At 41.1% G+C, this 26838-nt stretch overlaps 1 protein-coding gene across 3 annotated transcripts in view; it reads left to right on the top strand.

Annotated features, from left to right (window-relative positions):
* Positions 1–9906: 9906 nt before the first annotated feature.
* The window catches only part of LOC106879219 (uncharacterized), a 19218-nt gene continuing 2286 nt past the window's right edge, over positions 9907–26838 (top strand). Inside the window, exons 1-4 of one of the 3 annotated variants that reach the window (XM_052974829.2) lie at positions 9907–10165; positions 20272–20428; positions 23170–23259; positions 23483–26838. The exon at positions 23483–26838 is cut by the window's right edge and continues 2286 nt beyond it. In XM_052974829.2, the coding sequence (XP_052830789.1) occupies positions 20284–20428; positions 23170–23259; positions 23483–24114 (867 nt within the window). In that variant the 5' untranslated portion in view covers positions 9907–10165; positions 20272–20283 and the 3' untranslated portion in view covers positions 24115–26838. Of the gene's footprint in view, positions 10166–10229; positions 10312–17320; positions 17461–20271; positions 20429–23169; positions 23260–23482 lie in introns of those variants that run through there. The other 2 variants (XM_052974830.2, XM_014928697.3) reach the window with 2 other exon arrangements.

Here is a 26838-nt window from a genome sequence, read left to right as displayed (position 1 = left end):
GACCAATAATTGCACACTGACCATAAAAACGGGGACCAAAAATTGAACACTGGACATAAAGACGGGGACGAATAATTGAACACTGGCCATAAAGTCGGGGAGCAAAAATTGCACACTGGCCATAAAGACGGGGACCAAAAATTGAACACTGGCCACAAAGTCGGGGACGAATAATTGAACACTGGCCATAAAGACGGGGACCAAAAATCGCACAGTGGCCATGAAGACGGAGACAAAAAATTGAACACTGGCCATAAAGTCGGGGACCAAAATTTGAACACTGGCCATAAAGTCGGGGACCAAAATTGAACATTGGCCATAAAATGGGGGATCAGAAATCGCACACTGGTTATAAAATCGGTGACCAAAAATTGCACAATGGCCATATTCACGGGGACCAGAAATCGCACACTGGCCATAAAGTCGGGGACCAATAATTGCACACTGGCTATAAAGACGGGGACCAAAAATTGAACACTGGCCATAAAGTCGGGGACCAAAAATTAAACACTGGCCGTAAAGTCGGGGAACAATAATTAAACACTGGCCGTAAAGTCGGGGAACAATAATTAAACACTGACCATAAAGACGGGGACCAAAAATCGCACAGTGGCCATGAAGACGGGGACCAAAAATTGAACACTGGCCATAAAGTCGGGGACCAAAAATTGAACACTGGCCAAAAAGTCGGGGACCAAAAATTGAACACTGGCCATAAATTGGGGACCAAAAATGAACACTGGCCATAAAGTCGGGGACCAAAAATCGCACAGTGGCCATAAAGACAGGGACCTAAAATTGAACAGTGGTTATAAAGACGGGGACCAAAAATGAACACTGGCCATAAAGTGGGTGACCAAAAATCACACAGTGGCCATAAATACGGGGACCTAAAATTGAACACTGGTCATAAAGTCGGGGACCAAAAATTGAACACTGGCCATAAAATGGGGAATCAAAAATCGTACACTGGTTATAAAGTCAAGGACCAAAAATTGCACAATGGCCATATTGACGGGGACCAGAAATCGCACACTGGCCATAAAGTCGGGGACCAATAATTGAACAGTGGCCATAAAAACGGGGACCAAAAATTGAACACTGGCCATAAAGTTGGGGACCAATATTGAACACTGGACATAAATTCGGGGACCAAAAATCGCACACTTGTCATAAATCGGGGACCAAAAATTGCACACTGGCCAAAAAATGGGGGATCAAAAATCGCACACTGGTTATAAAGTCGGGGACCAAAAAATTGCACACTGACCATATAGACGAGGACCAAAAATCGCAGACTGGCCATAAAGTCGGGTACCAATAATTGCACAATGGCCATAAAAACGGCGACCAAAAACTGAACACTGGCTATAAAGTTGGGGACCAAAAATGAACACTGGCCATAAAGTCGGGGACCAAGAATTGAACACTGGCTATAAAGTGGGGGACCAATATTGAACAATGGACATAAATTCGGGGACCAAAATTTGCACACTGGCCAAAAAATGGGGGATCAAAAATCGCACACTGGTTATAAAGTCGGGGACCAAAAATTGAACAGTGGCCATAAAGTCGGGGACCAAAAATGAACACTGGCCATAAAGTCGGTGACCAAAAATCGCACAGTGGCCATGAAGACGGAGACCTATAATTGAACACTGGCCATAAAATAGGGGACTAAAAATCGCACACTGGCCATAAACTCGGGGACCAAAAATTGAACACCGGCCATAAATTCGGGGACAAAAAATTGCACACCGGCCATAAAGTCGGGGACCAAAAAATGCACATCGGCCATAAAGTCGGGGAGAAAAAATTGCACACCGGCCATAAAGTCGGGGACCAAAAAATGCACACCGGCCATAAAGTCGGGGAACAAAAGTCGCACACTGGCCATAAAGTCGGGTACCAGAAATTCAACATTGGCCATAAAGTCGGGGACGAATAATTGCACTCTGGCCATAAAGACGGGGACCAAATATTGAACACAGGCCATAAAGTCGGGTACAAAATTGAACACTGGCCATAAAGACGAAGACCACAAGTCGCACACTGGTCCCGAGGTCGGGGACGAATAATTGCACACTGGCCATAAATTCGGGAACCCAAAACTGAACACTGGCCATAAATTCGGGGACCAAAAGTCGCACAGTGGCCATAAAGACGGGGACCTAAAATTGAGCACTGGCCATAAAGTCGGGGACCAAAAATTCAACTGTGGCCATGAAGTCGGGGACCAAATATTGCACACTGGCCATAAAGTCGGGTCCCAATAATTTGCACACTGGCCATAAAGACGGGGTCCAAACACTGAACACTGGGCATAAAGCCGGGAACCAAATATCGCACATTGGCCATAAAGTCGGGGACGAATTGGCTATAAAGTCGGGAACGAATAATTGCACACTGGCCATAAAGACGGGGACCAAAAATTGTACACTGTCCATGAAGTCGGGGACCAAAATTTGAACACTGGCCTTAAAGTCGGGGACCAAAAATTGTACACTGGCCACAAAGTCGGGGACTACTAATTGAACACCGACCATAAAGACGGGGCCCAAATATTGAACACTGGCCATAAAGACGGGGACCAAAAATTGAACACTGGCCAAAAAGTTGGGGACCAAAAATTGGAGACTGCTCAGAACGTCGGGGACCAATAATTGAACACTGGCCATAAATTCGGGGTACAATCAATTGCACACTGGCCATTTAATCGGGATCCATACATTTGCACACTGGCTATAAAGTCGGGGACTAAAAATTGCACAGTGGCTATAAAGACGGGGACCAAAAATTGCACACTGGCCATAAAGACGGGGACCAAGAATTGAACACTGGCCATGAAGTCGAGGACCAAAAATTTAACACTGGCCATAAATTTGGGGTCTAAAAATTTGCACACGGGCCATAAAGTTGGGGGTCTAAACATTGGCAAAATGGCCATAAATTCGGGGTCCAAACATTTACACACTGGCCATAAAGTCGGGGTCTAAACATTTGCAAAATGGCCATAGATTCGGAGTCAGAACATTTGCACCACCGGCCATAAAGACGGGGCCCAAATATTGAACACTGGCCATAAAGACGGGGACCAAAAATTGAACACTGGCCAAAAAGTTGGGGACCAAAAATTGGAGACTGCCCAGAACGTCGGGGACCAATAATTGAACACTGGCCATAAATTCGGGGTACAATCAATTGCACACTGGCCGTTTAATCGGGATCCATACATTTGCACACTAGCTATAAAGTCGGGGACTAAAAATTGCACAGTGGCTATAAAAACGGGGACGAAAAATTAAACACTCGCCATAAAGACGGGGACCAAGAATTGAACACTGGCCATAAATTTGGGGTCTAAAAATTTGCACACTGGCCATAAAGTCGGGGTATAAATATTTGCACAATGGCAATTTAATCGGGGTCCAAATATTTGCACACTGGCCATAAAATCGTGGACCAATAATTGAACACTGGCCATAAATTCAGGGTCCAATCATTTTGCACACTGGCCATTTAATCGGTGACCAAGCATTTGCACACTGGCCATAAAGTCGGGTTCCAATCATTTTCACATTGGCCATGAAGTCGGGGACCAAAAATTGAACACTGGCCATAAAGTCAGGGTCTAAACATTGTCAAAATGGTCATAAATTCGGGGTCAGAACATTTGCACACTGGCCATAAAGTCAGGCACCAAAAATTGAACACTGGCCATGAAGTCGGGGACCAAAAATTGAACACTGGCTATGAAGTCTTGGACCAAAATTGGACACTGCCTAGAACGTCGGGGACTAATAATTGAACACTGGCCATTAATTCGGGGTGCTATCAATTGCACACTGGCCATTTAATCGGGGTACAATCATTTGCGCACCGGCCATAACGTCGGGAACCAAACAATTGCACACTGGCCATAAAGTCGGGGACGAAAAATTAAACACTCGCCATAAATTCGGTGAGCAAAAATTGAACAATGGCCATAAAGTCGGAGACCAAAAATTGCACGCTGGCCATAAATTCGGGGTGCAATCAATTGCACACTGGCCATTTAATTGAGGTTCAATCATTTGCGCACTGGCCATAAAGTCGGGGACCAAAAATTGAACACTGGCCATAAAGTCGTTGTCCAAACATTTGCACACTGGCCATAAAGTCGGAGACCAAAAATTGAACACTGGCCATAAATTCAGGGTCCAATCATTTGCAAACTGGCCATTTAATCGGGGTCCCAACATTTGCACACTGACCATAAAGTCGGGGTCGAAACATTGGCAAAGTTGCCATAAATTCGGTGTCACACATTTGCACACTGGCCATAAAGTCGGGGACCAAAAATTGAACACTTGCCATAAAGTCGGATTAAATGGCCAGTGTTCAAATATTTGGACGCCGACTATTTGGGCAGTGTTCAATTATTGGTCCCCGACTTTAAGGCCAGTGTGCACATGTTTGGTCCCCGACTTTATGGCCACTGAGCAAATGTTCGGTCCCCGACTTAATGGCCAGTATGCAAATGTTTGGTCCCCGATTTTATGGCCATTGTGCAAATGTTCGTTCTCCGCGTTTATGGCCAGTGTGCAAATATTTGGACCCCGACTTTTTGGCCAGTGTCCAAATGTTTGGTCCCCAATTTTATGGCCACTGAGCAAATGTTTGGTCCCCGACTTTATGGCCACTGAGCAAATGTTCGGTCCCCGACTTTATGACCAGTGTGCAATTGTTCGTTCTCCGCGTTTATGGCCAGTGTGCAAATATTTGGACCCCGACTTTTTGGCCAGTGTCCAAATGTTTGGTCCCCAATTTTATGGCCACTGAGCAAATGTTTGGTCCCCGACTTTATGGCCACTGAGCAAATGTTCGGTCCCCGACTTTATGGCCAGTGTGCAAATGTTTGGTCCCCGATTTTATGGACAGTGGGCAAATGTTTGGTTCCCGAATTTAGGGCCAGTGTGCAAATGTTTGGTCCCCGATTTTATGGACGTGGGCAAATGTTTGGTTCCCGAATTTATGGCCAGTGTGCAAATGTTTGGTCCCCGATTTAATGGCCAGTGAGCAAAATGTTGGTCCCCGAGTTTATGGCCAGTGTGCAAATGTTCGCACCCCGACTTTATGGCCAGTGTGCAAATGTTTGGCCCCATCATTATGGCCAGTGTGCAATTGTTTGGATCCCGACTGTTATATGGACTGTTAGATATGTAATTCGTCTGACGTTCCGTGTGTCATGTGGTTCGTCTGAGTTCATTGTTTCATTGTTGTTGTCTTGTGGGACTGTCGTAGTAAAATGTCATTGATATATATATGGCGGACATGACTTTTGTTTATTCATAACGAACATTGGGTGAGTGCGTTCTTTGTATGTAATTGAACAATAAATGTAATAATTAAATTGTATAACTCGTTATGTTATCTCTACGAGTCACCCGAGGGAAACATAACAGAGTTTATTGGCGTCGCCGATAGGACCGATAGGATACATGCTTACTTTACCGTAAAATTATTCATCGTAATAACAATGGCTGAAAAACAGACAGTAGAACTTATTAAATTGTTTAGGGAACAAATGGACAAGCAAATGCAACAACATCAGAGAGATATGAACGCTCTGTTAAAACTGTTTGGTGCTCGACAAGTTGAAGGCGATTCTAGTGGCTATTTTTCAGCTGCTTCAACAACAGTGTCGATTCCACCATTTACTGCATTTGATTCAGCGACAGAACTATGGCCTGATTACTGGTCAAGATTCCGTACGTTTGTGGCTGCTAATGCTGTACCTGAAAAACGCATGGCACAAGTGTTCCTGACCAATCAGACTGCTACTGTTTACAAACAACTTGCTAATCTGGCTACCCAACAAAATCCGCCTAAAGATATCAACAACTTGATAATGGACGAAATCGTTGACTTCATGAAGGAACAGTTCGACCCTAAACTTTTCATTGTGAGAGAGCGTTTCAGGTTTTGGAGTGATATGCAGCGGAAGCCAGGCGAAACTCTCCAGGAGCTGGCAGCACGTATACGCCAGGATGCAGCTACCTTTGATTTTCTAGCGATCACCAACCCACAGGATGAAGCTCTGAGACAGAGATTCATATGTTCGGTTAACAATGAAGCGGTTCTGAAGGCGCTTTTTAAGATAAAAGACACAGAACTAGATTTTGCCCGTGCTGTCCAGGTTGCCATTGAGACTGAAGACGCAGCAAAGGTTGCAAAAGAAACTGTATACAGTTCCAAAACCAAGCAGGTGTACAAGGTCCAGCAGAACAGGAATAAGAGTCCTCAAAAGAAACAACAGCACTCTTATTCCACAAACCAGGAGAAATGCTACCAATGTGGAAAGGCCCACAAAGCAACAGACTGTCCTTTCAGGGAAACCAAATGTCATTTTTGTGATAAAAAGGGTCATTTGCAAGCGGTGTGTAGGAAAAAACAACATCAGCAACGCAATGGTCATTCACAAACTCCCGTGAAAAGAATCACAAAAGCTGAGCTAGTCAAGGCGATCCTAGGTGAAGTTTCCCGAGACACTCATAGTTTAATTGTGCCAGTAACAATCCAGAACAGACTGTTCACAATGGAATTGGACACTGCTACTACAGGCAATTTTGTTTCCTTGTCGGTCTGGAAACAACTTGGAAGACCAAAGCTGCAAGATGTCAAGCATCGCTATGAATCTGCCAGCAAGCACAACCTGCCTGTTCTAGGAACTTTCATGGGCCAAACCAAGGATCCAACAACTGGTAAGCAGGATCTTATACCTTACATAGTCACCAAGATCTCTGATCTTAATTTGCTGGGTCGGAATGCTATCCAGACTCTGGGAATTTCCGTAGACACTGCTCTAGGTTTGAAAAGCATAGACAGCCAAGCTAAGAGGGAAGGTGCAGAAGGGATGTATCCAAAGACCTCAAGCGAGCCCTATGTTTCCCTGCAGCAAGATTGTAACAACATGTGTGATGAATTTCCAGATCTTTTCAAGCAAGAATTGGGATGTCTCAAGAACTTTGAACTGGAAGTGAAGTTCAAATCGGACGCAACACCAGTCTTTCACAAGGCACGTCCGGTCCCATTTGCTCTTCGTGATGACCTGGCCAAAGGTTACGAAGAAGGCATCGCCAAGGGAATCTGGAAGCCTGTTCAATTCAATGAATACGGAACGCCAGTGGTACCGATTCGTAAAGCACACGCTTCAAGCAACCTGAAGCCCAAACTACGGATTTGTGGTGACTACTCTGTGGGAATTAATGACCAACTTGCTGATCACCGTCATCCAATGCCACTCCCTGCTGAACTGATGCAGAAACTCGGAGGTGGATTCAGATATACAAAGATAGACCTTGCTGATGCCTATAATCAGATCAAACTGGCTCCAGAAAGTCAACGCAGACTCGTACTCAGCACTCACCGTGGAGTACTCCTGCAACAACGACTCCCTTTCGGAATCAAGTCAGCACCTGGTTACTTTCAGGAGATCATGGAAAACCTGACCCATGATCTACCTGGAGTGGCCGTCTTCCAGGATGACATGCTCGTCAGTGGGAAAGATGCAAACAGTCACTTAAACAACCTAAAGTGTCTGCTCACACGTCTAAGCGACAATGGACTCAGATGTCGCCGTGAAAAGTGCCAGTTTGCACTACCCAGTGTAGAATACCTTGGACACATTTTGTCGGCTGAAGGGATCACTAAGGGATCCAAAGTCGAAGCAGTCTTAAAGATGCCATCTCCAACGAACGAATCAAGCTTGAAATCTTTCCTAGGTTCAGTTCAGTTTTATGGAAAGTTTATCCCAAACCTAGCCAGTATAGCAGAGCCACTCTATTGCCTTACAAAAAAGTCAACTATTTGGAAGTGGGGAGATGAGGAACAGTCAGCTTTTGATCACTTGAAAAATGTACTTTCATCAAGTCAAGTTCTGATACACTTCGATCCAAACAAAACTTTGGGACTGGCTTGTGACGCATCAAACGTTGGTATTGGAGCAGTCCTGTTTCACCGCTATCCTGATGGAAGCGAGCGCCCAATATCCAATATGTCCAAGACTCTCACTTCTGCACAGCGTAACTACAGTCAAATTCAAAAGGAAGCCCTAGCTATCATATTTGGCTTGCAGAAGTTTTACCAATATTTGTACGGTCGTAAATTCGTACTCGTGACTGACCACAAGCCACTGACATCACTATTCAGTCCGAGGAAAGGGACGCCACTTCTCGCTGCTAACAGACTAGCACGATGGGCCCTGTGGCTGAACCAGTTTGACTACACCATTGAATATCGGAAATCAGCAGATCATGGCAATGCTGATGCCCTCAGTCGCTTGCCATTCGGTGATGACAACGACTTTGACAGAAAGGAAAATGGTGAAGACATAGACATGGTGTGTGCCATCAAAGCTCTTAGTATTCAAGTCCAACCTGTGGATGCTAACGTCCTCCGTCAAGAGTCAGGGAAAGATCCAGTGATATCTACAGTGATGCGCTACGTCCGTGAAGGCTGGCCACCAAAGAACATGGAGATCAATGACGAAGTCAACAAGTTCCGTAAGTTATCAAACTCACTTAGTATCTGTCATGGATGCCTTATACATGGATCTAGAGTTGTGATTCCACATAGCTTGCAGCCAAAGATCCTCAATCTTCTGCATCTCGGACACTTTGGCATGGAACGCATGAAACAGCTAGCAAGAACTGCTGTATATTGGCCTGGTATCGATGCTGCTATAGAGATAGCCAGTCGACGATGTGATTCATGTAACGAACATCAAAGGCAGCCATCTAAGCCTCCAGTTCACCCATGGATGTTACCAGAAAAGCCGTGGAGCCGCTTACATCTGGACCATGCAATAAATTTTATGGGTAGAGATTGGCTGGTGATCACAGATGCTTATTCCAAGTACCCATGCATTCATCCCACTTCCTCCACGTCCTCCAAAGCCACTTTGAATCTGCTTGAGGAAGACTTTGCGCACTTCGGATTTCCTCACACACTGGTCACCGATAACGCACCAACTTTTACGTCTGAGGAGTTCCAGAGCTGGTGCAAAGAACGCGGGATCACACACCTGACAGGTGCACCTTACCACCCAGCTACCAACGGAGCAGCGGAACGTTTGGTGCAGACCTTCAAACAAGCTCTGAGGAAGTCTTCTCTTCCGCCGACACGAGCACTTCAAGAATTCTTGATGCAGTACCGGAGAACACCGACATCCTGTGGATTCTCTCCAAGTGAACTTTTGAATCACCGGCAGATACGAACAAGGATTGATTCTCTGCTGCCATCGCCAGTACACATTGCTCAAGGCAAACAGTCTAAGGAAGCACATAAGTCTCAGGTGACTCCAAGCTCGGCTGATGTCGCTAAAGTTACCAGGCAGTACAAGGCCGGAGATCCTGTGTATGCACTATACTATGGACCTCGCAGAGACAAAGATCCCCGATGGGTACCAGCAATCATTAAGAAGTCATTGGGTACTCGCTGCTTTAACGTGAAGGTCATACCTCATGGCCCGATGTGGAGACGACACTGGGAACAGCTGCGACCGCGGTACACAACTGAGGAAGACAATGAACCTGGTGATGCAGAAAACACTGTATTTGAATTTGCAACAGATCACCCGATGGAGATCTCGGAAACTGTGCCACTAACACAAAGACAAACCAGACCCAAGACCATGTTACCCGTTCCAGAGTATGGACCAGACAACCCAAGACGGTCCAAGAGAACCCGTAAAACCCAAGAGAGACTTTGCTGTTGATACTTCTTGTGTAGCATCAATTTCAGTGGGGAGGTGTTATATGGACTGTTAGATATGTAATTCGTCTGACGTTCCGTGTGTCATGTGGTTCGTCTGAGTTCATTGTTTCATTGTTGTTGTCTTGTGGGACTGTCGTAGTAAAATGTCATTGATATATATATGGCGGACATGACTTTTGTTTATTCATAACGAACATTGGGTGAGTGCGTCCTTTGTATGTAATTGAACAATAAATGTAATAATTAAATTGTATAACTCGTTATGTTATCTCTACGAGTCACCCGAGGGAAACATAACACCGACATTCTTATTGCTGACCCTACATCCAACAACTAAAGAGAAAGCTGGTGGAAAGCAAAGCTCTGATGCATAAGACAGCTACTGTGCTCAAAATCTAATAGTAGAAGGGTAAGACAGAACATAAAATATAACATGATTAGGGGAAAGAGAGAGAGAGAGAGAGAGAGAAAATGAGAAAGAGAAAGAAAGAGAGAAAGAGAGAGGGGGTTTAGTGAATGGATTCATGGATGGATGCATGGATGTAGACATGAAAGGTAAATATAGATATAAATTTATTCATAAACATATATGCATACATACTTTTTTAGCAGTCATTATCAGCAATTACTTATTTTGTTTGTCTTGTTTGTTTTTATATCATTTAGATCTGAGAATTTTTCACAATCCTAAATTTACTGAACCAAGAAAAATAATTTAACTGAAGAATATCATGCTTCAAGCTTTTCATGCCTATAAATAGTTTCATATAACTTAAATATTCGACAAGAACCAACCACCACACATTATTGTTGATTAGTAAACCACTGTGAATGGTTTTCACTTCAGTTAAAAATTAATATTTTCGTCTTTGTCACATGTCATTACATCGAAATATTTGAAGCATTATTTTCCACACAGAACTTCCTCGTGTAAAATAGAAAGAAACAACTGGATGACCAACAGCTTCTGTAAATTGCTTTACAAAATAGACATTCCTCTCTTCCCTATTACGTGCGTCATCTTTCGTAACCGAAATTATTTTTGACAAATCTGTCTTTAACAAAACATTTTTACCTATTTCATTTTAATCATTTTCATTTTAATTCTTAACTTTAAAAGTGTATAATTGTAAATTTTTAAACCAAAGTTTTGCAAGATTTGTGTATGTCTGTCCAACGTCCATTGTTTTGTCCCATCTATATATAACCTTTATGGTTAATAAAGAAAAAAACTTTGTTTCCAGACCTCAGTCTTGCGTGAGTTAATCTGTGTTGACTACTATAATTTTTGTTGTGCTATTGATATTGTTGTTCATTACGTTTGTTGGTTTCGCGTAAGGGAAACGTTGTTTTAAAAAATATTGTCTGATATTTAGTTGTATACTGTGACCCCCCCCCCCCTCGCGGGGGAAGGAAATATATACAATTATTACAATTTTGAACTTTGAACTGTGCTTTTGAAACAAATATATTTGTTTAATTTTTGCGTTGATGCAAAATATGTCTTCGACAGAAGAAATTGCTTAAAAAAAAAATGCCTTCGTCAGAAGAAACTGCTTAAAAAAAAAAAGAATTTTGCCGCCGCTGTAGGCGGACAAGAACATATTGTCGTAAATATGGATACAATAAAAAAGTATTTCGAAATAATATCGGAAAATGGAGAGAGTAAGGTTTCGTCTCCCAGCGAGGTGATTAACAATATTAAGGAACGCACGATTGTGTATAAAACATATAACACTGAGATGAAATCATTTGAATTTTTGGAAGAGAGTACAGTGGAAAAGTGCCTCGGGCATATTATGAATGAAGTGAAGTATTTGGCCCGTGGCAAAAAATACGCAACAGTGGAAGCCAGGTTCGAATCCAGCGAGAGAGCAAGGAATCTCTCAACCCAAACCGTAACAAGTGGCAAAATAATGTTGTTACCACTTTATCTGGGACGGAGGACGTCCAGGATAAAGATTCAACATATACCACCAGAGGTAGATGTAGACTGTATTATGGCTACACTACTATACAAGAGAGAGGATAAAATAAACATAATCCAAGTAACGAGGGATGGCCCAACGAACTGGAAAGGGCAGTCCCTTGAGATATTGGTGCAGGCTTCCAGCCTCCACCGAGAAGAACTACCCGAGACCATAAATATTAACGATAAAATCATCCCAATTCACGTTGAAGGACGTAAACTCAGGTGCTTCCATCGCGGAAAGAAGGGGCACCTGAGGTCCAAATGCCCGAAATAGAAGGAACTAAATATAGAAGTGGAACGACAGGTCGAAGAGGCAGGCACACAGCCAGTGACCACAGTGGCAGCATCGGCGGCCAAGGTGACAGTCACTCAGTCGGCGGCTGACGCTTCTAAGAATAAGAGGTCGATAACCCAACATGTGTCAACAGCGGCAGGGGAGGCCAATATGCAACCGACCACCAGTGAGAAGGCACCGATGGCCTCAGAGGCCGTTCTAAAAACAGTAGCCAACAAGAACCAACAAGTGATCCAGCCAGTAACGATAGAGGCGGCGCCGACAACCATGGAGGTCGTTACGAAGCCGGCGTCCACCTCAAACAACAGGCCAACAATATCGAAGGCCAAGGAGGCCTATATTCAGCCATCAATCACAGAAGTGGCACCATTGGCCACGGAGGCTGGCACGAGGTCGGCGACAACCTCTGAAAACAATGCCCCTCAGAGTAATGTGGAGGAGGCACCCACGAACAAGAAAGCAGCTTCAGCAAAAGAGACGCCAGCAAGCGAAACAAGTGAGAGAGGGTTCAAGGAGGTGGCAAGAAGAAGAAGTAAGAGGAAGGACTGCCCCCCCCCACCTCTGAGCAGGCCCCGAAAAACAAAATGGAGAGAAAAAGATCAACAAACCCATATAAAGGATTAATAGACTTAAAAAAAGACAAAAAGATCTTGATACAATACAGAACGAAGAACAAATATCTAGACGGGGTTATTAAACCCCGTCTAGAGTCAAATGTGTACTTTGTAAACGACACCAAAAAGGCCATCACAACAGCCAAAGTACCAGAGAAACTGTACTACGATTTAAGGAAATGTCATCCGGAAGATATTCGGATAGTACAAAACCCTACAGAGATGTTTGACCTGCCGGTTGAACCCTTCGTCAAAGACAGTGGCCAAATGGAAGAAGGCGAAAAGGAAATCCACTCGAAACGAACGAAAGTGCAACCCTCTTTCCTTTTTCGATATGGCTATGCTAAGTATTGCTTGTTTGAATGTCCGTGGCCTGGGGTCGAAGAAGAAGCAGGTGTGCCTCTTCGACGACCTCAGAGCACACAAAATTGATGTTATGGTCACTACAGAGACCAGGCTGGACAAACTACGGGACTTCACACCCCTCCTAAACGGCTACGACAAAATCATGTCCCCTAGCCGGGAGGGAGGGAGTAGAGGCGTAGTGATTTTGCTCCGGAAAAGTCTGGTCATGCAGACACGTACAATCTTCATGGACCCAGAAGGCGAGTCGGTCGTTCTGGATCTGACAATTAGTGGCCTTCAGGTTGGTTGGCATCTACGCGCCTGGGACACCAAGCAAACGAGATGGCTTCTTTCGACGCCTGGAGAATTTTCTTGTGACATCTAAGACAGTAGTTGTGTTAGGTGATTTTAACGCTATTCTGGATAGCGTCGGCTCTAACGCTAGGAAAAATGACTCATGCCTCGTAGATCTACTGAAGCGATATAGGCTGGTAGATCGATTTCGATCTAGTAATCCGAGCGTGTCAATGTGGACATGGACAAATTACGACGGATCGATCAGATCGTATATAGATAGGATTATTGTAAGTGATAGAGATAAGGATAGTTTAAACTGTCCACAATTTACCTATGTACCCGACACGGATCACAAATTAGTGACATGTACGGTACATATAGATAAGGTCCATAGTCAGGGATCTGGCTATTGGAAGCTGAACAAGACTTTAATTGTGAAACGTACCGTAGTCAGATTAAGGTGTTAGTAAAGAGGGCACTATCCGGCCCTGTGATTAACAACCGGTGGTGGAGTGCCCTCAAAAGAGCCATTCGACTTGAGTCATTAGATATAGTAAACAGCTAAGTTTAGAACAGTCTAGAGTAGAACGGGATCTAATTGAGGCACTAGAAGAGGCATTGAGAATGGACTCTGCTTCACAAGTTTCGGCGGCGAGATCGGCACTAGACCGACACCTCAATGCCAAACACGAAGGATGCAGAGTTCGGGCTAAGTGTCGTGCAATGGGTCGTGAAGGTATCAATGTTGCCAGATGGTCCCGCTCGGAAGAAACCCGTCGTGGTGTGAAGGCCACGATTAGGTCTGTGGTAAATGAGCTTGGACAGGAGATCCAAGGACATGAGGAGATATGTGAGGCCTTCCACGAGCACTTTGTCACTTTGTTCGGGAGGAGCGGGATGCTGGACCGTGGGGACGCCTTATGGCGCTTCCTGTACGGCGACCCGCGTCTCTCGGCTCATGATGCTGAGCGCTGTGAAGGGCCGATCACAGCTGAAGAGGTCATAGAGGTACTGTCCGAGTGCCCCAGGGAAAAGTCGCCGGGACTGGATGGTCTTTCCTATGAATTCTACAGTAGCATGCCAGACTTGTTCGGGAACATATTGGCCAGCGTTTACGCGAATTGGCAGCAGAATGGGAGAATTCCCAAAGCTGTGAGCCGAGGAGTGGTGACGCTGATCAGGAAGGACCCGAGCAAGGGGGACATTATTAATAATTTCAGGCCCATAACTCTGCTTAACACAGAGTTAAAGATTTTGGCCAAGGTGCTAGCGAAGAGAGTGAGGGTTGTCGTAGGCGACCTGGTGGGAGAGGCACAGACATGTGTCATCCCAAGAAGGACGATACATGACAACCTTCACCTCATTCGCTACACCATAGAGCGGGTTGGTAAAATTCCTGGCAAAGGCGGGGCACTGGTGAATTTAGACCAGTCTAAGGCTTTTGATAGGGTTGACCATGAGTATTTGGCGGCGGTCCTTCGGGCGGCAGGTATGGGCCCGACCTTCCGAGGTTGGATTCAAGCAATGTATACTGATATCGAATCCGTGGTCCGGGTGAATGGGTTTCTTTTGAACCCATTCGCGATCGAGCGTTCGGTTCGCCAGGGTTGTCCCCTATCGCCGTTACTGTATGTATTGGCGATTGAGCCACTGCTGCGGAGACTGGGAAACTTGGGGGCAGACCCGCGTGATCTATGTTACAGAAGGAGTGTTACGGCATATGCGGATGATGTCACCATCATCGTGTCTGACGAAGGGCAGCTACCTTGTGTAGAAAACGCCATCAAAGGATACGAGACGGTGGCGGGAGCTAAAATTAACCAGGAAAAGTCTGTCGGCTTGCAACTCGGCACCTGGAGGGGCAAGTCGATGCTTCCCAACAGCGTCGTCGGATGTTGGACGGAGGGCCCGGTTAAAATGCTCAGGATCTGGTTTGGACTGGATCTCCAAGTAGAGAAGAACTTGCACGAGGTGGCGAACAAGGTGACGGACATAGCCCGGAAGTGGTCCGGGAGGACGTTATCCTTGTTGGGAAGGGCGGAGGTGGCACAGGTGTTTATAGCCTCTGTAATAACCTACCGCCTAACCGATGGAACGGATCCTGTTCCGCTTTTTGTGGAAAGGGAAAACGCCACTTGTGAGGCGCTCTGTTTGCTGCCAGAAACCGTTAAAGGGTGGACTAGGAATGCCTTGGCTGTTGATGCACAAGATCACATCCTCCCAAGACCCCCTCCCCTCTCAAAGGATCTTTCTCTTGAAAGTTACTCGCTGACCCTGCCAGTAATGATGCCACATAAAAAGCATCCATTTCACACTGTAAAGTTGTTGGCATTTGGAAGGGCGTCCAGACTTAAAAACCCTGCCAAAACAGACACTAAAGCTTGGTGCAGACTTTTGTCTGGCCAGCTCCTTTCAAACAGTTCAACTCATGCCAGCATCGAAAAAGATGTTAAATGATGACGTTGATGATGATGATAATGATGATGATGATACGACACGTAAAAGCACCCACTACACTTTCTGAGTGGTTGGCGTTAGGAAGGGCATCCAGCTGTAGAAACTCTGCCAAATTAGATTGGAGCCTGGTGTTGCCATCCGGTTTCACCAGTCCTCAGTCAAATCGTCCAACCCATGCTAGCATGGAAAGCGGACGTTAAACGATGATGATGATGATGATGATATATATATATTATAATAATTTTTCCAGAGGATGTAGCAACCGTTACCAATATAGCATAAGAACTTACCTTAGGGGATCATTAACTAGATTCCTTAAGGGTCGTTCTCACAGTTTATATTTATATTATAAGGTTTTTAAAGTTTTAAATTTTCATATTCAAAAGAGACAGAGACTTCAAACTCGATATATCGATTTATTCACCACTCTATGTTAACATTTCTGTGCCAAACTTATCCAGTGACTGGTCCATTGGATTTAGACATTTGGCACTTCTTCAGGAGTGGTTACCATTCGAACAAAACACGAAAAAACACATACATAACTATTATTAAATCCTTAGAATCTCGTTAGATTTCGTCTTTGTTATTATAGGGGAGATAACTCCTTAATTTTCTATTTTTATTGCTCTCCTGTGGATTTCCACTAGATTAATTAATTATTTTGTTTATTTCTCTTTACTATACTATATTACCCGTTCCTTTACCCGTATACATATGCATACATACACTTTACCCGCATTTGGAGCCCTCTTAACGCTATATATAGATCAACTCATACCCCACAAATTTGTCTCGGTCCAGTTTCTCTCAGAGACTGTTCCGTGTACCACACACGACAGCAGCAGCAGCCAGCGACCACTTCAGCAGCTTCGTCCAGCCACGATGACCACCGCCGTCGCCACATCAGCAACATGTTTCTACGACTACTACCAAGCAGCGTCTACACCACCAGCGTCAACACGACTTACTATGTACACCACACCAAACTACCGCGGCACATCTCTCTCTTCGATTCTGTTAGGTGACTCAGCTTCACCACGATAAATAAACAGACAAGAGTTCTTAAACAGACAAGAAATTCTCAGCCAGCGACGAACATCTGTATAACAAGAATCACGGCCCGGCATCGATGCCACGACATCACAACTAGTGATCAGCTCTGCCACACTCAGCCAACTCACTTTCACATACAGAACTTTTCCTATAGTGTACTAAAGATCTGGTATAATTGCTCACGTGTTATTGACTCTTTCTATTTGCTGTAAACACTCATACACACATGTATCACTCACATACACACTTTTCTTTGTACGACGGCCTGTCTTTGATTATGTTCTTATATGTCGCATTCACACTCTCACACAGACATACACTTTAACGCCACAATAAATATCTCTGTTATTCATCTAATACGGTTGTGGTCTTTCATTACTGGTCATCTATGTTATCGTCGCATAACATATCTTGTATATCATCATTATTGATATATATTATTTTGTGTTCGACCGTGTGACGCGTTTAAATAAAAGGAGTCCTCTGTTTTTCCATTCGTCACCATTTCTCCTTTTATGAGTTCGCACGGTCGTCCCTTACACATATATAATGTGATATCTGAAGGCTGTCATTGGTTATCTATTTCATAGTTATTGATCTGACTAGTCATTCAACTAGGTCACTTTTATGCACAAATACATACATTTATTATTGGGACACTTCAACAAGTAAGTTTTGTAAAATACTGCTACTATTTTAACCAATAACATTTCTGTTGTCTAACAGTAGAATAGCTCTCTCTCTCTCTCTCTTTCTCTCTCTCTCTCTCTCTCTCTCTCTATTTATCTATCTATCTCACTCCCTCTCTCATTTCCTTTCTATCTCCTCCCTTTCTCTCTTAATATATACATATGTGTGTGTAGAGAGAGAGAGAGAGAAAGAATGAGACAGTAAGAGAGTGAGAGAGAAACTGTTGTAAAATTTTTTGCGTTGTTAGAAGCTCTATTTTCCTTTTCTTTTTGTACTACAATGGTTAGGGTGTTGCACTTACAATCCAGTGAAGGTAGTTTCAATTCCTAGACCCAGGGGTGCATTGTGTTCTTGAGAAAAGCTCTTCGTTTCATGCTGTTCGGTGATCATTTTGACACTTGATGCATGACACACCGTGCACCTGTTCAGACAACGTCGATTTGATGGAGAGGGTGAGCTAATGTGCAGAACGAACATTTGATCACTATAAACAAATTCTTTGTGCAGATTGTTTGGTGAAAGCAGAATGCTCATACGTCATCTTTGATGGGAGTGTCCATCATCATCATCATCATCATCACTGTTTAACGTCCACTCTCCATGCTGGCATGGTTTGACATGGAGCTGACTAGCAGGGAGCTGTCCAGACTCCAACTGTTTGTTGAGGCATGGTTTCTATGGCTGGATGCCCTTCCTAATGACAACCACTTAACAGAGTATGCTAGGTGCTTTTTACATGCCACCAGTACAGGTGCATTCACACAGCACCAGCGTGAGTGCTTTTTAAGTGGTACCAACACCTGAAAGGAGAAGCCTGTATGTGTGGAAGATAGCGATTTTACTTAGCTTGATATGTCTTATCAAGTACAGCAATTGCCACATCTCCTGATCCCTTGTTATTTCCTCTGTGAGACCCAGCATCCAAATATCCTTTGTCACTACTCTGTCTTCCTTCAATATATATATTGAAGTTTGATAAACTGAGAAAAACATTTTTGTAGCTCACAGTTAGCAAATTGAGTCACTATGAATGTGAATAAAAATTCGAAAATGAGGGAGTGGAATAGGTAAAATTCAGGCTGCATATGTTTCCTAGGTAATGGATCTTCTGATGTAATAATTACTCAACAAAGGGTACACAGCTAACTACTCATCGTGCCGAAGGTACCTTAATTATACGAAGGTTACATTGTTGCTAAGGAACCTCAAGTTAACTTGCTTGAGATATAATTTGAAATGGGTGGTGAAGCTGGAAGAACAGAGTAGAAAAATCAAATAAAAAAACAAATAAAGAAAACAAATAAGCTGGTTAGTAAGAACAGTGGAGAAAGGTGTCAAATATTTGACAATCTTCTTCCTACTTTTACCTATAATATTTTTCTGGTATTATCATTGCAACTGGAATTAAAGTTTTTTATCTCTCCTTTGAGGCTTCAGTCTCCCTCTCTCTCTTTTACTCATTTGTTATAGATGGGTTTTGAGATTTAAATTTGCTAATTTTCCAAGATTTTAATTCTTATGTATGAGGGAGGCCCACTGAATTTGAAGTGCCCCCACCCCTGATTTAAATCCGGCCTTGCTTACATTATATCTTTGGCTAAATTTTTTCATTAATCCTTGTTCTGTGTGTTTGTGTGAGTGCTTTCTCTTCTTGATTTGGAAGTTTAAAATTTACTCAAATGATATCTGGTAATGCCTGGGAAATGAAGCACTCAGTTGACAGCCAATTTCTTGAATGAGATTCAATGTATTTCTCTGTAAATTTATTATTTCAGGTACAATGTCTAATAAACAATTTCTTTGACTTAAGGACAATTGCATTGACACACATTCACATACTGTTTGGATATATACATTTCATACATGTTAACATGCATTTCACACAGAGTGTTACAGTTTGGAGTGTTGGACCCACATTCATAAGTTTGTAGTTTCAATTCTCAGACTGGGCAGTGCATTTTGTTCTTGGGTAAAAACACATCATGCAGCAAAAAATGAATACAAGTGGTAGCTGGAGGTTAATCAATAGTGGGAGAGTACTGGACACTCTTCATTGCTGATATGTTGTGGAAACTGAAATAATCTCTAGTCTAATGAGCTTGTAGGCTCATACCAGACTTATTTACTAATTATTATGTCCTTTGGTGTGGCTGTGTGGAAAAAAGTTTCCTTCCCAACCATGTGGTTATGGGTTCACCGTGTGTCACCTTGGGCAAGTGTTTTCGATTGTAGCCTTGAGGTGCCTAAAGACTTATGAGTGGATTTGGTAGACAGAAACTGAAAGAAGCCCATCATATATAGATATATATATTTATGTGTGTGTATCATTGTGTCTGTACTTGTCCCTTACCACCACTTGACAACCAGTGTTGGTGTGTTTACATCCCCATAACCTAGAGGCTTGGAAAAAGAGACTGATAGAATAAGCATTAGACTTAAATATAAGTCCTCGGGTCAATTTGTTCAACTAAAACCCTTCAAGGCAGTGCTCCAGCATGGCTGCAGTCAAATGCCTGAAACAAGTAAAAGAAAAATTCTCATACTTTAAGTTTCAGAAGTACAAGAGATGTATATCAGGTTTTTAAGCAAATGCCTCCAAGTCTTTGTGAAAAAACTCTAGATTGTTGTTTCATATTGTTGTGAAACAACTCTATATTATTCTATAGCTGAAGCACAAAAGAAGACTCTTCCTTTTATAAATGCTTTGAACTTATATGTTCATACCAGACTCATTTCCTTTTATGTCTTACATTCATATTATGTATACATTTACATGCTTTAAATTTCAGAAGTACAAGAAGATGTATACCTGGTATTTAAACCAACGACTCCAAGTTTATGTGAAATATCTCTTCATAGATTGTTCCATAACTGAAGTACGAAAGAAAACTTTTCCTTTTATAAGTGCATTAATATTTCTGGCACTATTACCTTTTATACAAATCGGTAAGTCACTTCAAAGCAAATATGTTTTTTGTGTACATTCATTTACATGCTTTTATCATTATAATTTTTTTTTTTATCCATATAACCTCTAGTTTAGGGATTCGCAACCATTCTTTTATCTATGGAACCCTTTGATTACTATTTGATTCTGGTGGACCCCCATAACCATATGAGGTTTATAAACTAGTTTTATAGAAACTTCTTTCAAAATTCCTAATTTGTATTTTGCACATTAACATGTGTGTGTTGAATTATGTTAAATGTTAGTGAGAGAAACCTAGCTGTTTCTTGAAATTACATACCAATAAATACATCTAATGCAAAACTTTTTTAGGGGCTCTTAAAATACTATTGTGGATCTTCAATTTGTTGTGTGTACCTTAAAAATCTTATATGGACCCTCAGGGACCATACGGACCCCGGTTGAGAGTCACTGCTCTAGTTCAACCTTGATTCAACAGATGTAGGACCTAAAATGTTCCTGTCATAATCATGTCCAATGGATTCTTTTCTCTTTCTTTTAACATGTTAGGAAATGATTTGGTGGTGGTAGTGGTGGTAGTGGTGGCAGCGGCTGGGAATTTGGCTGCTATTTATATTAGGTTATCTCCTGTGTAGTGATAGGACCTAGCAATTTAGCTCTAGCATATATGTATGTGTATATTTAAGATATAAGGGTGTGATATGAGAAAAATTTCTGCTTCTGGCTGTTGAGGTTTTGATTTGCTCATTTATACATACATACATACTGACTGATAGACATGTATGTATAATATTTGATGTATGTATAAGGTTTGATTTGAGGGAGATTTGATTATTATACCCAACAGGTCAAATGATCACATAGAGACATTTCTCATCGGTTCATTTACTAATTTATTTGTTTGGCATGAGAGACAATGGCTGTAAAGTTAAAGTGCTGGACTACACATCACATGGTCATAAGTTCAAGTCTTACAACTGTATCAATTTCACCATATTTAACATGTGTTTCCTTACCTATTGATTTTCTTTTTCTTTATTCAAATGTTGACCTTAAGCAACATTTCGCAACAATCCTGCTAGTTCCTCCATAACTTAGCCTGTCCATAACACTTCCACATGATTAGTTGAAGGGAAAGGCAAAAAGCGAAAGAAAAAGGAGAGAGAAAAAGAGGGTAAGGCGAAGAGTGAGAGAGAAAGAGGGCGAGTGCTGTGTATTAAGTCTATAAAATTGTGTATAAATATATATAGTGTACATATAAAGTGCATTAAATAATCATCCAATTGCCTTCACTTTCCAATGATTAGCAGATGAACGACTATCTTTTGATACAGACACAACACAGGATATGTTTTCAGGTTTTTTGGATAAAGTTTTCAGAAATAACCCAATAAGTTTACTATTAATTCCATGAAATATTCACGGGTCCCACTAGTTTGAACAAATTTGTTTAAACATTACACACATTACAATACTGTAATCCTACTTATTGATTCTCTGTACGTTATTTTTGCAAGTACAGTGTAGTGTAAGCTTAACTGAGAAAGACTAAAACATGCCATTAGTTTGATCAATTTTCTCTTTTCTTCATTTGTATTTCTGATTAAATCATTGATGTTCTGTACTAGATATTTCCACCATTCCTTGTTTACAATTGATTTCCATGCAACAGTTGGACTGTCGAGTAGAGTCACTAAGACACTGAAAATACTGGCCAGGCAGATTACACAATAATCATATGCATCGTTAGTTGGGTAATACAGAGAAAGGGTAGCAGTATCATTAACGACCACCAAAAGGGCAAAGAAAATGCATCTCCAGAGCAGAAGTTACAGAGGCATTATATAATGATTCAAAAGTTACTGGAAGAGTTACAGTACAACTTATTAGGGAGAAAAACAGGCAAAATGGAATGCAGTTTGAGTTCGTTTGTGCATGGAAACAATATCGTCAATGCCCTCCTCCTAGTGAGACAACTGCAGGAGACATACTTAGCTAAGAATAAACCACAGTACCACAGTCGACTGGGAGAAGATCTTTAACTTAACTCATGTTTTACATGTCTTAATCATATACACAAATGGTGCTTCGTTTGTCTCAGTCTTGCACAAGGCCTGCTGTTAACTTAGTTTTAGTATTTTCCAAGTCCTGTTGTTTTAAATGTACCTTGGTGTTACTATTATACTATACCATTGCATATGACCTGATGTGACGTGAGACATGGTGCTGCAAATTTTTTGATGTTACATCACACATAGTGTTACAATCTTTTCTGACATTTTACAAAATCTGATGCTATGTCTGTTAAATGAAAGTTTGTGTTACAATTTTCCTTGATATTTTTACGTATGTCCTACAGTTACTATGGTTTTAAATATGTCCTGGTTTTACGGCAAATTGCCTAAGCCATAAATGTGTTCTATTCTTTAGTATATGTCAATGTCCCTTGGCTGCTGGAGACAGATTATGGTAACTGTTGTGCTGATGAGGCATATTGAGGCAGAAACACATTTCTACCATTGTCCTTTTATATCCTGACAATGAGTTTGTCTTTTTTCCTAATGACATGTCAACTTTGGAAAATTCTTGATTCTTAAGATTATCCCTGTCTCATATGGAGCTGGTCTTAAAAGCCATTTGGTAATTCTGATATCTCTTTTAGAGGTGATAATTTTAGTATACCAAGAACCATTTTTGCCATTCTTCCATGCAACACAACTGAATCATTCACCATCTTAACTACCTTAATATTCCACAGCCATTTACCACAAATTAATCTGGGTACCAAACAAAATTCCTGTTAACCGTTCTACCTGCACTTGTTCCTGTTTTGATACTGTCTTCCGTGGTATGTACATCAATGTTTTTTTACTTATTCGTCCTCTTCCTTCTTTCATTTTCTACTGTCTTTCTTCCCTTCATTTTCCCAATATCAGTAGAATATACAATGTGAGTATTTTGTGCCTTCCTCATTGTACATGTTTAACTAAATATTGCTGATAAATGGAATTAAAATATTTCTTTAATCTTCATCTTTATTATTAATTCCTTTTCTTTTCCCTCTCCTCTAGGTAGCTATGAAGACCACAAGAATATCAGATACAAGCACATCTACTTCAATTCCACCCTACAGACATATGCAGTTTGGATTATCACCTTATTCTTTGTGTTAATATCATATGAAAGTGTAAAATACATATGCAACTTACTATTTCCACGATTGCATGTCCGCTGGGTGATGCTCAGTTTGTTTGTCATAAACATCTATCCTCATTATTATTCATGGTGGTCTTTATTCAGCTACATCAACGAGGGCTTCTACTTATACTTCACCCACCATACCTACTTCATAATTACGGAATTAATTGTTTCTGGTTTTGTTCTGAATATGTGTGATTCTCACAACCCTATCACCTTCAAGAAGATATTTTTCATCCTATGCATTTCCTCAATACATATTTTGGTTAATGGAGCTGACCAGTTTATTATTCAAGTCTTTTTTGTACAAGGAAAAGCATTCCAAAACCTACGAAACATTGGTTTGATGATTCCTGATTTAGCCCACTTTCTTGTGTGCTGCCAGAAACTCATAGAGTTACAGCATTCCAATGAATCGCCAGTATCAGTGCTCAGTTATAAAGAAGGTGTAGGGTTAGCATTTCTATTTATTTTTGCTGGGACATTCTTTGGAAATTTGGTCTGAGAGATATAGAGTATTTGAAACACACACACACAAACACATGTATGAATATATGTGTATATATATATGTATATGAATATATATGTATGTGTGTGTGTGTGTGTGCGCGCGCGCGCGTGTGTATGTACACGGTGAGTAAGATATTTGAGAACAAATTTATGGCTATAAAAAAGGGATATATAATAACACATAATAACTTTATAAAAAAAAATGTTATGAGGATAAAAATAAACCTTCTTTTCTATAATGTCATTCAATAAAGCCAACTTCAGTTTCAACAACTGCTTCTATACAAGATCTAAATCATCCACATGCTTGAATCAAATGGTCCCTGGTTCATTTTGGACATTACTCTGACTATGGCAGCTTTCAAAGAATCTTTGGTGTTATGAGCGTGTTCATTGACTTCTCTCTCAAAAGTGCTCCACATGTAATAGTCCAATGGATTGAGATCTTGGGAATTAGAAGACCAAATGTTAGGGGTTATGTGATCATGAAAATTTTCAGCCATCCATTCCTGTGTTACTAAAGCCATGTGTGATAGTGCAGAGTCTTACTGAAACACATATGGCCTTCCATTGCATACACGCTCTATCTAGAGTTTAACAATTGTTTCCAGGACCTCAATATAGGTGACAGAGTTAACTCTAAGGCCTTGTGGAAAGAAGTAAGGAGGCATCACATGTCCTTCATTGCTGACAACCCCTAAAACCATGACAGTTGCAGAAAATTTTGTATGCATAACACTTGGAACTTCAGAAGGGTCTGCACATAACCATCTGTCATTTCTTCTGTTAACTTTTTGATCTTGGTCGAAGTTTTTCTTGTTTGAGAAAAACCAAATCAAATCTGCTGCTGCATTCTTCAGTTTGTTTAAGAAGCTTTTAGATCTGATGTAGTGGCTTTCTTTTGCTTTTTCTGACAAACTGACCTTTCCTCATCATATAAGACTTATATCTGATATCTTCATGGACAACATTTCTGACTTTTCCTTCTGACACCTGGAGATCTTTTGCAGTTGACCTCATAGACTTTCTGGGATTGTAATCAATGGTCTGTTGAACTTGTTGGATAAATTCAGGTGTTCTGATGATTTCACAGCATTTAGGATACTTTTTATGTTTTGATATTGGTAATATGTTTCCATCTTCAGTCTCTAACTCCTTACAAACTATGTAGAAGAAAGATCTGGCAACTTTTAACAATCGAGATGTTTCTAAATCACTATGTTCAGCCTTTATAACCCCAATAAGAGCATGACCCTTCATTTCTTGACTAAACTGAGTGAGGCTCTGCCATTATTATTTTTTGAAATAAAGATTATACAGAGTTAGTAAAAAATGCAGCAATGACCCCAAAAAGATATGTCCTCAAATACTTTACACACTCTGTATGTGTGTGTGTATGTGTGTATGTATATATATGTGTAGGTATATATATGTGTATGTATATATATATATGTGTGTATATTTAAAAGCAGCAGAAATATAGCAAAAAACTGTTACTTGGAATTTCACGTTCCCATTCATTGGACAGTTTAGTTACTCCGAGTAACAGTCTTTTGTTATATTTCTGCTGCTTTTAAATAAAGCATATTACTCTACCTCTGGTATTCGAGTACTCTTTTTTTCCACCTTGTTGCACATTTATGTGCTTACTCCGGTATATATATATATATATATATATATATATATATATATATATATATATATATATATATATATATGTATATATATGTCTATATGTCTATGTATATATATATTTAAATATATATATACATATTAATATTATCTCAGTTTAAGAAAACCTTGACAATGTAAATATGTTAATAGTTACCATGGGTAGCAAAAATCACACAAAAAAACCAGGATACCACATCCGTTTTATAGGTAGAGATACCAAGTTAAAGTGATGCATTTTGAGTAGATATGAATAATAACAATAAATAGAGCAAAACACATTGCTTCATTTATTGTTATTATTCATATATATTTAAATATATATAATGTACTGTTCAGTGATAGAGAATTCAACAAGATATCTTTCTAGCCCTTATGATTTAAGGCTTAAGGGGGAAACTCTTTTACCTTTTTACTTTTTACATTTTAGGTTTTGTGTTTTCATTTTGTTTTTAAACCTTCCACATTTTCTATATGATCCAAAATGAAGAGTATCATTACACATGGTCAGTACCGAGAGCCTAAAACCAGTTGTAACTGTCACAACCCAGGATCCTGTCCACTTGACCAATGATGTATGATTAAATCTATCATATATGAGGCAGAGGATACTGCAACACTAAATAGTAATAGAACAGATTAGAAGACCTATGTTGAGAGTTTAAAAGTTGCTATGCCAATCACATAGCCTCCTTCCAGCATAAGGACAGAAGCAAAGCTACTAAGTTGGCTAGCTACGCATGGAGTTTAAAAGATAACGAAGCACCACATGTGATTAAGTGGAAAATAGTTGAGAAATCCTTACCCTATGTTAAAGGATTGAATAAATGTAGGCTTTGTTTAGCTGAAAGGGCACAGATCCTGTTCAGAACTAAGATCCCTAACTCACTACTGAACTCTAGATCTGCAACAGCGGTTGCAAGCATATGTATAAATATATTTTGAAGAATTGGGAAATTCCACCTCTCCTCATTTACTTGTTGATATCTTGCCGGCCTTATAATTTAAGATTTAAAGAGGATAATTCTTTTACTTTTTTTACTTTTTA

This window comes from Octopus bimaculoides, chromosome 19, assembly GCF_046866305.1.
Source record: "Octopus bimaculoides isolate indiv1 chromosome 19, ASM4686630v1, whole genome shotgun sequence".
Lineage (NCBI taxonomy): Eukaryota > Metazoa > Mollusca > Cephalopoda > Octopoda > Octopodidae > Octopus > Octopus bimaculoides.
The sequence above is the reverse complement of the archived record's forward strand: the minus strand, read 5'-3'. Positions and strand labels throughout refer to the sequence as shown.